We start from the raw sequence: 14,940 nt of genomic DNA, 5'->3' as shown, positions 1-14,940 counted from the left end.
GAGCCCCCTCTGCCCTGGCTTTTGCACCTGAGTTTAGATATTAACACTGGGGGGGGCGGGGTGGCAATCTCTAAAAGGTGGTTAGTTTGCCATTATTAGTTTGTTAGGCCGCCATAGCAAAATACCATAGGACTGGGTGGCTTAAAACAACAGACATGTATGATTTTGTAGTTCTGAGGATGGGAAGTCTGAAATTAAGGTGTGTTGAGAGGGCCATGTTCCCTCAAAAACCTGTAGGGGAATCCTTCCTTGCCTCTGCCTGGCTTCTGGTAGTTTGCTAACAACTGGTGTGTTCTTTGGTTTGTGGCTGCACAGGTCTGGTCTCTGCCTTTGTTGTCACATAGTGTCTATCTTGTATGTCTGTCTTCATGCATAGCCATCTTCCGAGGACACCAGTCATAATGGGTTAGGGGCTCACCTTACCTCCGGTATGACCTCCTCTCAATGGATGACATCTGTTAGGACCCTGTTTCCAAATAAGGTCACATTCTGAGGGCCTGGGGTTAGGACTTCAACGTATCTGTTTGAGACACAGTTCAACCCATAACATTTGCTAACATGTGTTAGTATGTAAATTGTGATATTGAGGAAGAGCAAAGAGGTCCCTTTTCTTAAACGTTTTTCCTGTCCTTCCTGATGCCAGTCGGCATCTGGTTGCTGCTTGCCCCCATCCAGGAAAGGCAAACCTTTGGCTTCAGTAAGGATGGGCAAGGCTTGGGACAGTCTGATGCTCTTCTCTTTTTTTTATTCCTTAATGCAGTAATGATCTAATTTAGATTTCTGTGGGGACACATGTTCATATATATTCTTAGAATTTAAAGGGCTGTCTATCATCTATTGGTGTTGAGATTTATTTATTTATTAATTTTGTTTAATGTTTATTTTTGAGAGAGCAGAGGCAGAAGGAGACAAAGAATCCAAGCAGGCTCCAGGCTCTGAGCTGTCAGCACAGTGCCTGACGTGGGACTTGAACGTGAGATCATGACCTGAGCTGAAGTCAGATGCTTAACCAGCTGAGTCACCTAGGGGCCCCTAATGTTGAGATTTAAAACAAACCTAGAAGAGAGACTCATGTGGAATAGTTTTTTGGGTGACCTCTCAGAAAGAAGAATCCAGTTTGTTCTGCGGAATTCTTTTTTCTTCGTTTTTTTTAATAATAGGTCTTCCTCATGGGCTTCCCCTCTGCCTGGTGATGTCAGTACTGGTGGCCTCATGTCAGCTCATCCTGACAGGGAGTCTCTTGCTTTCAAAGTCATGATACAGGCCACCTTGTAGCTCTAGGTTTTCAGATTATCTGGGACATTTCCTTGGGATAACAGAATTCTTGCAGTGGTTTTACTGTGTGAAGATCATTGTGACTATTGATGTTGCCTTTCTGTTGCTGGTGTTATTTACCTGGATGATGTTTCAGTGTATTTCATGCCATTTTACTTAACTTTTTTCCTTCTGAGAATTTTTTTTGAAAACAAGGGTTCTGTTTGAAAACTAGTTGAACGCCTTGTTTTATAAATGAGTTCACTGATGTCAGGATGGGTTGTCTAAGATCCTACTGTGGTTTAGTGACAGTTGGGACTGGGACTCAGGACTCCAGACCCCCATACCTGTTCCCAGTCCGCTGTTCCTTCTGCCACGACACATTGTCCCTTTACATTAACAATTACTTCGTCTTCCTTTTGACATGTTCTTCCAGACTCTCTTTAAGGGATACTGTACTTAATCTTTTAATTTAGCTTAGACTTGATTTTCCAGGAAAAAAAAAAAGTTTCACTTCAAATGTGACTTTCTTTAGATGCCTGATAGGACTTCTTTTTCTTTTCTTCTTTTTCTTTTCATGTTTGGAACCTTAATGGTATCTTTTAGGTGTATAAAAATTTTTTTTCCGGCAAGTCTGTGTTGACAGTGGCTTATTCATGGCACCGACTTAGTGATCCCAAGTTCCAGTCTTGGTGTTACTTAACTTTGCTCCTCTCATGCTTGTGGTTTCCTTCCTGTGTCCTGGATATTCAGATTGCCTAGTGGCTGTGTTTTTCCTGTCTGGAGGAGTGGAGCTATGTTACTGTGACTCTCGGCTTTCTGACTTCCGGTTCATTTAGGGATAAAGTTCTGAACAGTTTGGTGTTTTTAAAGGTTCTGAACGTGCTCCTGGTGCCATCTTGGTTTTGTTTCTTCACTTGTTTAACATTTACCTTTTCTTTTGAAACATTTTAATGACTTTAGTTGTAAAATGCTTGATTTCAGCAATTCAGGCTGTCTTGTAACAATTTTGTCATCTTGTGCAAAGCAAGCTTTATTTTAAATATCAGCTAGGGGCATCTGGGTGGCTCATTTGGTTAAGTGTTTAACTCTTGATCTTGGCTCAAGTCCTGAGCTTCTGGTTTGTGAGATCGAGCCCTGTATCAGCTCCATGCTGGCAGGGAGGAGCCTGCTTGGGGCTCTTACTCTTTGCTCCTCCCCTGCTCGTGTTCTCCCTTTTTCCCCTTCAAATAAATAAAATTAAATATATATATATATATATATATACACACACACCAGCTAAGACACCAAATTCTCTTTGTCAGCAATATCTTATTTTTCTGTGCCTGTTGTGTTCAGTTGGGAGAGTGATAGAGTCTAGTGAGTAGAGTTTGCTGAGCTATGGGAATGAGGACGTTCCTCAGTTCGTTCTTACTTATTTTCTTACTTTTTTTGTTTTTTGTTTTTTATTTATTTGAGAGAGAGTGGGAGAGGGCAAGGGCAGAGAGAGACAGGGAATCTTAAGCAGGCTTTGCACTATCAGAGTGGAGCCACATGCAGGGCCTGATCTCACGAGTGATGAGATAAGACCTCAGCCAAAACCAATCAGCTGAGCCACCCAGGTGTGCCCCCCCCCCCCAACGCCCCCATTCTTAATCTCTGAGATATCTAATTGGAAAACTTTCAGAGTCTCATCTGCTTTGTGCATTCCCCGCCTCCCACTCTGTATCCCTCCCACATCGGTAACACAGAGGAGGAATAGCTTCCCTCACCTAGCCTTGTGGTGTGTTTCAAGAATTTGCTACCCAGTATTTAAAAACTTGGTGTGTATAGACAGGTGCCTGTAGCCACATAGCAAAGCAGAATTTCTGTAAACCTTTTTGCCCTCCAGGTGTTTTCAGGACTTTCCCCTGGAAATAACAAGTATGTGTTGTCCCAAAGATTCCAGATACTTCCTGGCTGCTGCTGTCAGCCTTCTTGGCATTTTTGCTGAAGGAAGAGGGTCTCCAGCTAGGTGGACCTGGGAGTACCTCTATTCTGTTAAACTCATTCTAGGTGTTTTTAAATTAATAGGTATACAGGGGAAAGTAAATCTATCTCTTTTCTCTGTTTTCCTTGGGGGGATGGCTTTGCAGGCCTGTTATGGAATCCTCAAGGTCCCAGAGGGTAGTTGGCTGTGCCGGACATGCGCCCTGGGGGTTCAGCCAAAGTGTTTGCTGTGTCCCAAGAAAGGCGGAGCCATGAAGCCTACCCGCAGTGGTACCAAATGGGTCCATGTCAGCTGTGCTCTGTGGATCCCTGAGGTAGGTGTTTCTTACTAGTAGCTTTGCTCAGGAGGTACTGGTTTTTAGCTGGGCGTGGGGGTGGGGAGCACTTCATAAATAAGAAGTATTGTATGTAGCTAATGAATAAAAAGACACCTTTAATGGCTGTCTCCACCCCCCGCCCCCAGCTGAATCTCTGGCGTACTGTCGTCTTGTCATGGTATGTACATCTGTGGGGATGTTAACTGGAAGCAGCGGTGTCGGTTGGGCTCTCGGTGGTGTTCAGACTTCACTCTGGAGCGGGGTCACCACTAGCTCACTGCTGACACATGCTCCCGGAGTAGACCTGCAGTGCTTACACTGTGGCCTTTCTGTGGCCTGGGTGCCACTGTGTGCTTCCCCAGGGATCAGCTCTATCTCTGGGCCTGGGGAGCCATACACACAGCATGGTTAAAGAACTGCTGTAGGTCACATTTCAGTGATTTTTATTAAAATTCTTACTTAACCTCAACCTTTTTAATTTCAGGTCTGGTCTAATTTAGTTCAAGTCCCAGACCCTGACTAATTTAATTTGCATGGCTCACTATGAGACTATCGTTTGTGATTCAAATTTCAGTATTTCTTTTGGTGTGTGATTTTTGGCTGCATTTTTCCTCCTGAGGAAAATTATTTGGGGCTGATTTAGATTGTAGTTTCATGACTTGGGTTTTGGTAGAACTGGGATCTTATGGTTTGGTATTAACAGTGATACAGTTCAGTGATCCAGGCTGAATGCAGAGAGGATACCTTATTTATCTTGGTAATTTTCCACTTGGCCTATAGTAATCTTTTCTGACTAAAGAGAATCTTTTCTTCAGTGAGGGAGGTACTAAAATTAGTTTATATTTACTTACTCCATTGTTCATAAACTATTTAAATAAAAGATTTTCAGTCTTTACCAATTCATTGTGGGCCAGAGATGGAGTAGATTGTATTGTCTTGATACTTAACCATCTTTGCTGTCAGACACCGGTGAGAAGTGAATATTGGTTATCTGAGTGGTTTTATAAATAGGGGCATGTATGTCACCTGAGCTCCTTTTTTACCCCTCCCCCACCCCCATGCATGGAGGGCATGTGGCGTGGGCCATGTGCTCTGGGCTCTCTACTCTCTACTACTACTGGACCAGAGCTAGCCCCTGAACTGTCCAGATGCTCTAAAGTAGGGGTTTCCTTGTTGTAGGAGAGGGCATGCATGTCTGTGCCTTGCCACTGTCAGGTCTGCAGGAAAATAAGATCTTTCAGTTTCTATTGTCCATGCTCAGTCCTTGTTGGTCTGATAGCCAGCCTCTGCTACCCTGTCTTGCTGTTCCTTGGGTCTGTCTGTAGGTGAGCATTGGCAGCCCTGAGAAGATGGAACCCATCACGAAGGTGTCTCACATCCCCAGCAGTCGGTGGGCGCTGGTGTGTAGCCTCTGCAATGAGAAGTTTGGGGCCTCCATACAGGTAATCCTCTCAGTCATAATGGCTCTGTTTTGGGGCTGGGTGAGGGAGGGCTCTGTGAACTGTCAGGATTTGGGGATGGGACTACAATCCAGAAAGCAGGGCAATGTTCTCCCAGCCCTTCTGAGGCTGCTGGTATAAACACCTTTAGCTGGTGGATTGTGTCCAGTGTAACCAGAACCCCAGCTGTAACAATCACAGAGCAAGTCAGAAGTCCACCTGAGGTATAAGGCCGTTTCAGTTTGTCTCTGGTTTTTACCTTTCTGCCCCAAGCCTGGCAGTGCAGCTTTTTACTCAGGCAGACATCTTCGGGGAAGAACCATGCTTGACACTGGAGGGTTGGCCGCCTTCCCACCAGCACTTTACAGGGCTTGTGGCAGACCCATCTCTGACTGCCTCCTGACATTGCTGGGTTTGGTGCACATATGGGTGTCTGAGACCTTAGATGTGCACTATTCCAAGTCAGCTTGGTGTGCTGATTCTTTAGCGTTTGGTAGAGAAGATTCTTTGGAGCACCAGCTGGGTAGTGGGACACCCATGAGGTGCTACACCAAGTGTTGTTTGCAGAAGCTGTTATCTGAGTGCAGGTTGGACATCTGATTCTTCATGGCACCTAGGGTTCGTGGGATGGAATGTGGTGGGGAGGGGCTGGGGAGGGGGAGAGAAGCAATTATGTTAAAATTTTGCCTGCATTTTCTATGTCCACACACAGACAAATGTAGAAAATCTTTAGAATTATGGAGAGAATGCAAATGGTGCACTACTTTTTCATATTTTCTAAAATTCTCTTTGAGAAGTTGACTTCCGGGCCTTAGGTTATTGGCATTTAGAGTCATGACTTAAGATTACCAAGATGCTTTTTCTGCCAGGGTCTCCAAATGCTGAATGTGGCATTGGCTCTAAAGGCCAAGTCCAGGTCTTCTGGGAAGAAAGTCCAGCTCAGGGCCACTGGCAGCTCTTCCTTGGTCTCAGTGACACATTCTAGGAGCAGTAGCTTTTCTCTTGATGTAGAAAACACAACAGATCAGCACAGATACAAACTATCAGTCTTAGGTTTTGAAGAAATGAACTCATTGGGTAAAATCATTTTGTATTTTGGCTGATAAATCTTTTAGTAATCTACTGACTGGAGGTTTTAAAACTTTTTCATTTTGTAAGCCTAGTATTTCTACTTTTCTTCATTATCACGTCCACTGGAGTTCAAGAATCCAAAATGTAAAGATATTCAGAGGGTGCGGCATGAGATAGCTGATGGCATTTGGCTGCAGACCTTGAAAATAGGGTTCATGTGAATAGAATCTGTGTAAAACTGAAACATGACAAAAACTCTGGCCTTTTGGGAGAAAATGGAAGAGAAAATTTTTGGAAAGCCTCAGAATGAAAAACAAGCATTAGAGTGAGTGTAGACATTCCCGTGTGAGCACTTGCAGGACACAAGCAGAAGCAAACCGAGGGAAATGGAAGTTGTTTCCTTCTGTGTTCCCTGACGTGCTTCTGAGGGTAAAATTTATGCCCTTTCCTGAGCATACCAGTCCTGGTCCTGAACTAATGTTTGTGAGAGGTGGACCAGTGAGACCTTTGTTTCTCTTTTAAAGAGAGAACAAGAAACTGACTTTTTTGTTGTTGCCACTGAGCTCTTTTTCCCAGAATGTTAACTTGAAGAAGAGGCCAAGTAAGGTTGGTGATTTTTCATATCTTCACAGAATAGATTGATTTTTATTAAAGAATTCCTCTCTGAAATGTCTGCAGCTGTGGAGGCTCTGGTTTATGTTTCTGTAACATCTGTTTGCTGAGTCAACCTGAATAGGAAAACCCAGAGGAAGGCCGATTGGCGCCTTTACAAAGTCCTGTATAAATATTCTGCTGCAGCTCATTCCTCTTTAAGGTCCGAGCGCTGGGTTAGGGGTAGGCTAAGCCAGACCCAAGAGCATCTCAGTCCTCTGTTCCCACTTGGACTTTCCGCTTGGCTGTGTGCTAGAAGGGAGGAGCGCTTTGTATTTTATGATAGTGGCCAGGTGTGTATGTGTGTTCTGCCACTAAAGCTAATTTCACACATTTTTTGGAATCGAGGTTATTTATAGGTAAATTACAGATTTATGTTAGTTCATATGCTTAAGTGTTTTTAATGGGAATGGTGAAGGGAGCTGGATTTTCTGTACTTCTGGGTATAAGGGGCTTTATAAAAATGGAAGAAATCATGGCTGGCAATGAGTCACCTCTTAAATACTGAAATGGTGAGGGAGGAAAAAACCCCAACTCAAGCCTCTGCCATTTGTGGTTCTGGGATTCAGGGTCTCTTCAGTGAGTTTAATTAAGCTTTTCAGCTGGCCTTGGGCCACCGAGTTCTGCTTCTCTTTGCAGCCCTGGTGTGCCCGGGGATCACTTGGCCTCACACAACACAGTGTAGCTTTTTGAGAGACTGGCTTCAGTCACTGCAAGGAACCTCCTTCCAGGGATTCGCCCAGCAAGATCAGATGGGGAGAAGTTAATGACTTTCCTCCTGCTGGGCTTCTGGCTTGCCGACTAAATCTAGGCACTAAATTGTAGCCCTGAACAGACAGCGAGAGGGAAGGTGTTCAGTGAGGAGGAAGGCATGGTTAGGTGGTGCTTGATCTCTAGGACGACCTCCTTGTGACCTGCAGGAAGTGGGACCTTCACGGTTCTGCTGCTCCACAGTCAGGCCCACAGGACCCTGGGAGCGGCTGGTGCTGCCAGGCCCGGCACATGCCGGTCTCAGTGCGGGGACCGCGCTGGTCCCGGGAGCCTTCTGCATCTGGTGGAGCTTTTTCACGGGTGAGGAAACCTTTTCTCGTCCCCCTTCCTGTGCTGGATTCATTCTTTTCTCCTGTTCTTTCCTACTTGTCCAGGAGTTTTTTCAGTTCATTCTTCTCAGTCTTGAGCAGCCCGTGGCTGCTTGGAGGAATTGTACCATTTATTTTCCCACTTGGGTTGGGCTCTTCCTGGCTGGGAGGTAAGAATGAGAATTCACGTTCCTTTAAAAATTCCGACTAGTAGTCATTCTTCCTGAAGAGATTCTTTTTCAAGCTTTTTATATAAGCACACTTTTGAAAGTTCAAATCTGGGAACGCCAATTAATGCCTCAAAGTTTACTCTTCATGTTGAGCACATGTTCTTTTTAGTATAATTTGAGTCCCAGACCACCTTTGTCTGCATGTGGCCTTTGTATAATTGTGTCTGCCTTTAGAGGCATCTTGGATGCAGTTACCTTTCTAGGAGTTACAGTTTGATTCACGAAATCTTTACCTAAAGAGTTCCCTTAAATCCCAAGCCTTACCTTATTTAAAACATGACTCTTGATGTGTCAGGGTGGACCAGGTAGAATGCCCTGTCCCGGCACGTGCTCGAGGTGCTGCTCTTTCTGTACATGTGTGTGAGGGGTCCGTGGCCCCGAGCGGCTTTGGCCCTGTTGCTCCTTAACCGTCTCTTCTCTCCTCTCTCTGTTCTTACCAGTGCTCTGTGAAGAACTGCCGCACGGCCTTTCACGTGACCTGTGCTTTCGACCGGGGCCTGGAGATGAAGACCATCTTGGCGGAGAATGATGAAGTCAAGTTCAAGTCCTACTGCCCGAAGCACAGCTCACATAGAAAACCCGAGGAGAGCCTTGGTGAGGGGGCTACTCAGGAGAACGGGGCCTCTGAGTGTTCCCCTCGGAATCCGCTGGAGACTTTCGCCAGCCTTGAGCAGAATCAAGAAGAGGCCCACCGGGTGAGTGTGCGTAAGCAGAAGCTGCAGCAGCTGGAAGATGAGTTCTACACCTTCGTCAACCTGCTGGACGTGGCCAGGGCCCTGCGGCTGCCGGAGGAAGTAGTGGATTTCCTGTACCAGTACTGGAAGTTGAAGAGGAAGGTCAACTTCAACAAGCCCTTGATCACTCCAAAGAAAGATGAAGAGGACAATCTAGCGAAGCGGGAGCAAGATGTCTTGTTTAGGAGGCTGCAGCTGTTCACTCATCTGCGGCAGGACCTGGAGAGGGTAATGATTGACACTGACACCTTGTAGTGACTTAGAAAAGAAGATTGCAAAGAGGCGGCTGCTCGCCCAGAGCAAGGAATGGTAGCCAGTTCATTTACTGTCAGACCCTTGTACATACTGCAGCATGAGGTTGTGTTGGTTCAATATACTTCTGGGCCGGTAAACTCACTGTACATATGTGTAAGACTGCCACAGAGTGGGGAGCTTCTCTGTGATTTATTTTTAAAACACTTTCCCATTAATCCTTATTGTTCTTCTGTAAGATCACATGGGGTGTGTCCCTTCCGCCCTTCATTCCAGTACTAGAGGGACCTGAGCCCCAGGGAAATGACCAAAGGGTTGGCTCAGAGTTGTTTTCAAACCGAGTTAGACAACCAGGTGGATTTAATTCTTGGTGGGGGGGAGGGGGCAGAAGTAGGGAGAACCCTTGCTCAACCCGGGGAAACACTGGGTGCTCTTGATGGGCTCATCAAGAAGAGCTAAGCACTGCCTCTCTGGCCCAGCTTCATTTCTTGGCTGATTCACAGGTACATTCCCAGTACTGTCACGGAGGAGAGCAGGCTGTGGGTGCTGATGTGTGTGCATGAACTTCTGTCACGTGCATATCTGTTCCGGCAGGTACTCCTGGCAGCGACGTGCTGAGTTTTCACTGAGGCAGTGTCTGTATGGGGTGTGTGTGTGTGCCCGTGTGTCCATGTCCACGTGTGTCTGTGCAGATGTGGGGTGGGGTACCTGGTGCATAGGGGTATCCGATCTGTCTGAGGAGCCCCTTCTTAGTGCTCAGTACACTAGTTTATCACACTACAGGATTGCTGAACGTAGTGGCTGTTGGCTGCCCGGAGCCTCTGCTGATGGCACTTCCCTCAACTATTTGCTGCTTTGTGCCTCCCCAGTTCTCCATTACCTTTGGAGTCCCAGCCTGGACCTCCCTTCCTGCTACTGGAATAATTAGGAGTGGGCTGTCTTCCCTCCAGGGTCTCCTGCTCCCTGTGGGTAGTCTCTGACTGAGGCTTGCTAATTGGGGATACATCTTAGAGCAACTTCTGCATCAACTCCCCTGACTGCCAGCTGCTGTTGAATTCTTTAGTGTACAGGAGATGGGACTGAGGCTCTCTGGCCTGAAGCATCCTGCACTGAAAGGTACCCAAGTGGCCCGAAAGAGTTAATGCATCTCTCCCTGGCACCTAACTTATTAGCAGGGAGTGATTCCTCTGCCTGGGAGAGGATCTGACATGTAGATGATTTGAAATGAGAGTGTAGGCAAGGAATAGGGATAAATAGGAGTATTAAGCCAAAGATCCAGATCTCACAGAGACCTGCATGGCCCTGTTGCAGACGGCAGAGGAGTGAAAGTATTAAGTGTTCATTAGAGATCCTTCTAGTACGAGACTGCCCAAGGGCCAGCTTTCGTAACACCCTGTCCTTGACCAAGTCTGGATCCAGATGCAGGTGGGAGCGGGAGGAGGGTTTGTGAGACTCTTGTGCTGCTGTGCCCCCCCTGGTGGTGAGTGTAAAGAAGACCTTGCCTCGACCACATGTGTGTGTGGCATTTTTGTTAAGAGCTGAGAAAGGCATTCAGAAGGAGAAACTGGAATCTTGGTGGGAAGCCATTACCCCAGCCTGACAACTGCTGTACTTGGGGTGCATGAGCTGTGGAGTCAGATAGTCCTCAGGAGGGAGGACAAGAAGTCTAAATGTTTGGACTGTGTTTGTCTCACAATCACCACAAAATAAAAGTGTAGAAAATGCTTGTGGTGTACTAACTCTTTTCTGTACTTAAGTTACTCAGATTAACATGCACTTATAATTAAATTCTAAACCATTTTTTGGGGGGGAGTTATCACTGTTGGTTTTAAGTAGAATGATACCAATGATGTATGAGAAACAGGGAATAAATCAGGATTTTTGTGTGTGTGTGTGTGGCATTACTTACATTTACTTTATTAAAAGCTTAAGAGATCTTAGGGAATTTAGTATTGGTTTTAAATGGGCTTATTATAATAAAAAATATGTTTTCCAGAATTTACCACGAGGCCTGCAATGGTTAGAGGCTTTAAAAATTGAAATCTTTGCTGTGCCCCTGAGAGCTGCACAGGTCTTTGTAATTATAGACAACAAGTGTATGTCAGGCCAGAGCTCCTCGGGGCAGGGGTAACCAGAACAAACAATGAGTTACTTTGCTTTTCCATTAAGTTGGATTTGAGTCTGATTCACACAGTCGTAGTTCACAGCAGGTATGTGGAATCCAAGAAAGCACGGGACTGTGATCAAGGCTGTGGTCAATCCCAAACTGACCAATAAGTAGACTTCATTAGAAATGCAAACCACTGATGGACGGTAACGGTAATACCTCTTTTATGCAAATACACACCTTGGGGCATTGCACACTTGGGTACAATTCTGGATCGGAAAGTTCGGTGGCAGGAGTGGATTGTAGATTTTAGGAGGTTTTGGGAACCCATATCTTTAAGAAGACACCAATTACGGATGTGTGGTTCATGGCTATGTCAAGTTCCAAGGCTGCCACTCACTCTGGCGGGGTTCCTTTCCCCTAGACATCTTTTAAAAGATGCAGTAAACATCCATAAATGAGTCCTTGCGCAGATAAAGATGTGCTTACCTGTACACTTATGGCTGGCTCATCGGAGGGGCCCAGCCCCTGGGGGACTACCCTACTTACCACAGTGGAATGATCACCTTTGGCAATCTGATAGAGGCTGTAGTTGTCCCTGGACAAGAGGCCTGTTGGCTTGAGTGCTGCGAGCAGTGTTTTGGCATTGCTCTTGGATTCCTGGGGACAGTGGAATTCCAGCCAGCAGCAACATTCCCTGGACGCCACACAAGTGCCAAGTGTTGGATTCAACCTCTGACTCCAGAAATGGGGTCTTGGCCATCATTCTGTGTTTTAGGGTTCCCACGTGTTTCTCTTTGAGAACCACTGCTTCTGAGGAAAGCCGGACTCTGGTTTAACATGGTGTGAGACTGTACCCATGAACTGGCTTTTTTTTTTTTTTTTTTTGGTAAGCCGGGGGAGACATTTAGTTGAGCAGTGCCCAGGAAGGGCCACACGCAGGATGTGTTTTGAAGATAGAACCTTGATTCAGCTCTACGTCCAGGGGCTGCTAATGGAAGCTGTGTGAGGAGTGTCTGTGCATAAGGGAGGGAAGAGAGTTCAGGGTGCTTGCTGCTCTAAATGTGGTCAGCGAGACCTGGCTTGTTCATGGGCTGGTTTGTTCCATTGAAAGTCTGCCTTGGCCTTAGCTTTTTGGGGTTAGAGAAGGAGGTTTCTCATCAGAGATCATGGGGAATAGAAGTAGAATTTGCCCACTTAGCAGCCAGGGTGAAAGCCTTTCCTGGGGGTAGTGGTTGAAGCTATCAAAATTCAATTTAAATAATATGGGAAGTTTGGGTGCTCTGTTTTCCTACATAATTTCAAGTAAGGGAGATGGAAGTTATCTTGGCTGTTCATCTGACTTGAAGAATCTTATCTCCTCCTAGGATGTCAGAATTTGTTTCCCATTTCCTATTTCCAGAAGTCAGATTCCTTGTCTTGATGTAAAAACTGTTCTCCAAAAGTTTTGAATCTGTGATACAGATCTAAGTCTTCCCTCTTCCTCTTTTTGAGCTTCCCCACTTAATATCCGCCTTGGGTTGAACAATATGTACCAAAGACAACAGCCTGTTAGCCGCTTCTATCCCCAAACTGATCATGATTTTTATAAAAGACACCTACTTCCTGGCCTGGGGCTCTGAGGCTGTCCGAAGGGGCTTTAGCCAGGGTAAACTACACCACAATAGTATTTACTCTGAGACAGAGAGAGTGATTTTCTTCTCAGGTCTTTAATTGTAAGCGGTGTCGCCCCCCCCACCCCCCGCCACCTGTCCACACATCAAGAAGAGAGATGTTAGGAAGATCCTAAATAGTCGGTGAATTGGTTAGGGTCAGCACAAGCCTGACTTGGTGCCCTGATGTTAGGCCAGGAAACTGTACCATGATGCAAATATGAAAGCCAGCCTAACTGTTCCTCTTTATGCCTCCTGTTCTCTTGCAAGCACTGCCTTGATTGAATACAATTCAGGAGAGAACAGCTGGAATTGTTAGGGCCCAAAAGGACTGGAACCCCTAGGGGAGGTCTCCACACAGAAGCCACAGTGCAGAGTCTTGTGTGTGTGGCTTGTTGCCATTCTTACAGAAGAAATGGTTGGTGACTTGAACTTGACCATTTCAAGAAAAGTGTCAGGGGAAGGGATTGCCCAAACCTCAGGAAGATGTGAGTTTTTAGGGGGAGTGTAGTTCTGCCTTGGATGGAAGAGCTGGTGGAGATCGCTGACAGGGATGCAGTGTCCCTTCACTCCTGCCACAAAGCTATTTGGTGGGGGGAGGGGGGGGTCTTGTCTTCATTTTCCTGAATATGTTTAACTGTATCTCTGGTGTGTTGCATTTGACATGAGTGTTTTTAGGCACAGTAATCTAGTTAGGTTTCCCAGTAGGTTTGGGGACTGAAGGATTAAAGCGGGTTTATTGACTATTTTGTTTTCAAATCACCTGATCATGGGTGGCTTTAAAAACAGGAAACAAATTTAGGTGTTGACTAGATCATATTAGTGAGCATATGCATGTGATCCCAGTGCCTGGCATTGGATACCAAGTGCCTTAGCACTTGGGTCCTTCCAATTACTTACAGGTGATTCTGGCCAAGTGCAGTGTCAGTTCTTCAAGTGGTGACATGAGGTGGCCTTGAGATGTTGATGGCTTGTCAATGGCAGAGTGAGGACCATAGCTTCCCTAGCTTCATGCTCTGTAGGCTCACATTAGCTACCTGTGAGTTCACACTTCAGGGGCTGTCCAGTTGGCAAAGTTTACTTGGCTTCCTGATGACTGGTCTTCTAGTGGGCTCTGTGCTGGGATAATTTTTTTGGGGGGGGTGGGGATGTTCCTCCTGTGACGGCCCTTGACTCTGTGCTTACCTAATTTCATCTTCAGAAGATGCTTAAGTGGCTTCTGAACTGCTCTAAATCCTTAGATAATAGAATTGGTGGAAAGAGGATACTGAGGGGTGGTAAGCAGAGCCCTTTGGGCAAGAGATGGCAAGTCTGGACCGGGACCCCAGCAGTCTTCCCCACTGGGGATGAGCCTCAGGCTGGGGGTGGTAGGGGAGGGCAGGGCTTTTATTTGAGTTCCTCCTACAGCCTCTTTTCTGTGCTTCCCCCTGCACTGAGGGGTAGATGTGGAATCCTAGTTAGCAGCCCCAAAGGAGATTGGATAAGGTGTTTAAAGTACATCTTGATTTCAGATGTCATCCAAGGCCCCAGCAGGACAAATTGCTCATGTAAAGAAAAAAAGCGCCAAAGTAAAGTTATAATGTATTGCTTACTTAGAATCTTTATTCTCTACGTTCTAGGTTCGGAACCTCACTTACATGGTGACCCGCAGGGAAAAGATTAAGCGATCTGTGTGCAAAGTCCAGGAACAGATATTCAATCTTTACACTAAGCTCTTGGAGCAAGAAAGAGTTTCAGGTATGCATTAAGCTTTTGTAGGTCCAACAATAGTGCAGGGGTTTGTAAACCTTAGCGTTTGTTAAGGAAGAAAATAACAGTTGCTTCAATTTTATTTATGCTATAGGAGAATCTGAGAAGCACAGACTTTCATATTCAAAGAAAATCTTTTGGCATCTGAAGCATCATGGTATAGGGGAAAGGGCTATGAATTTGACCTCAACGAGAGGTCGAATCCTAAATTATCTCCTTGGAGGCCAAACACAATCCTAAGTGTTTGAAGGCTCCTCCATTTTCTCCTGTGTAACATGAGGAAGGTGTCTCAGGCTTCCTACTGGGGGCTATTGTGACACGCAAGCAAAACAGCAACTTCTACATTGTGTTGTAAAGCACTTGATAAATATTAAGTGTCGTGGGGACACCTGCAAAGATTTATGAATTGTCTAGCCTTTGGATCTACCTGTAACATA

General features: G+C 45.7%; 1 protein-coding gene across 11 annotated transcripts in view; it reads left to right on the top strand.

Moving 5' to 3' along the window:
- JADE1 (jade family PHD finger 1) overlaps positions 1-14,940 on the top strand; it is a 58,701-nt gene that overhangs the window by 36,663 nt on the left and 7,098 nt on the right. For all 11 annotated transcript variants that reach the window (XM_029941060.1, XM_029941051.1, XM_029941038.1 and 8 more), the window contains 4 exons: positions 3,369-3,536; positions 4,865-4,981; positions 8,450-8,971; positions 14,374-14,491. In XM_029941060.1, the coding sequence (XP_029796920.1) occupies positions 3,369-3,536; positions 4,865-4,981; positions 8,450-8,971; positions 14,374-14,491 (925 nt within the window). The remainder of the gene's footprint in view (positions 1-3,368; positions 3,537-4,864; positions 4,982-8,449; positions 8,972-14,373; positions 14,492-14,940) is intronic.

Source organism: Suricata suricatta, chromosome 1 (genome assembly GCF_006229205.1).
Source record: "Suricata suricatta isolate VVHF042 chromosome 1, meerkat_22Aug2017_6uvM2_HiC, whole genome shotgun sequence".
Classification (NCBI taxonomy): Eukaryota; Metazoa; Chordata; class Mammalia; order Carnivora; family Herpestidae; genus Suricata; species Suricata suricatta.
This window is presented reverse-complemented; position numbering and strand designations above follow the sequence as displayed.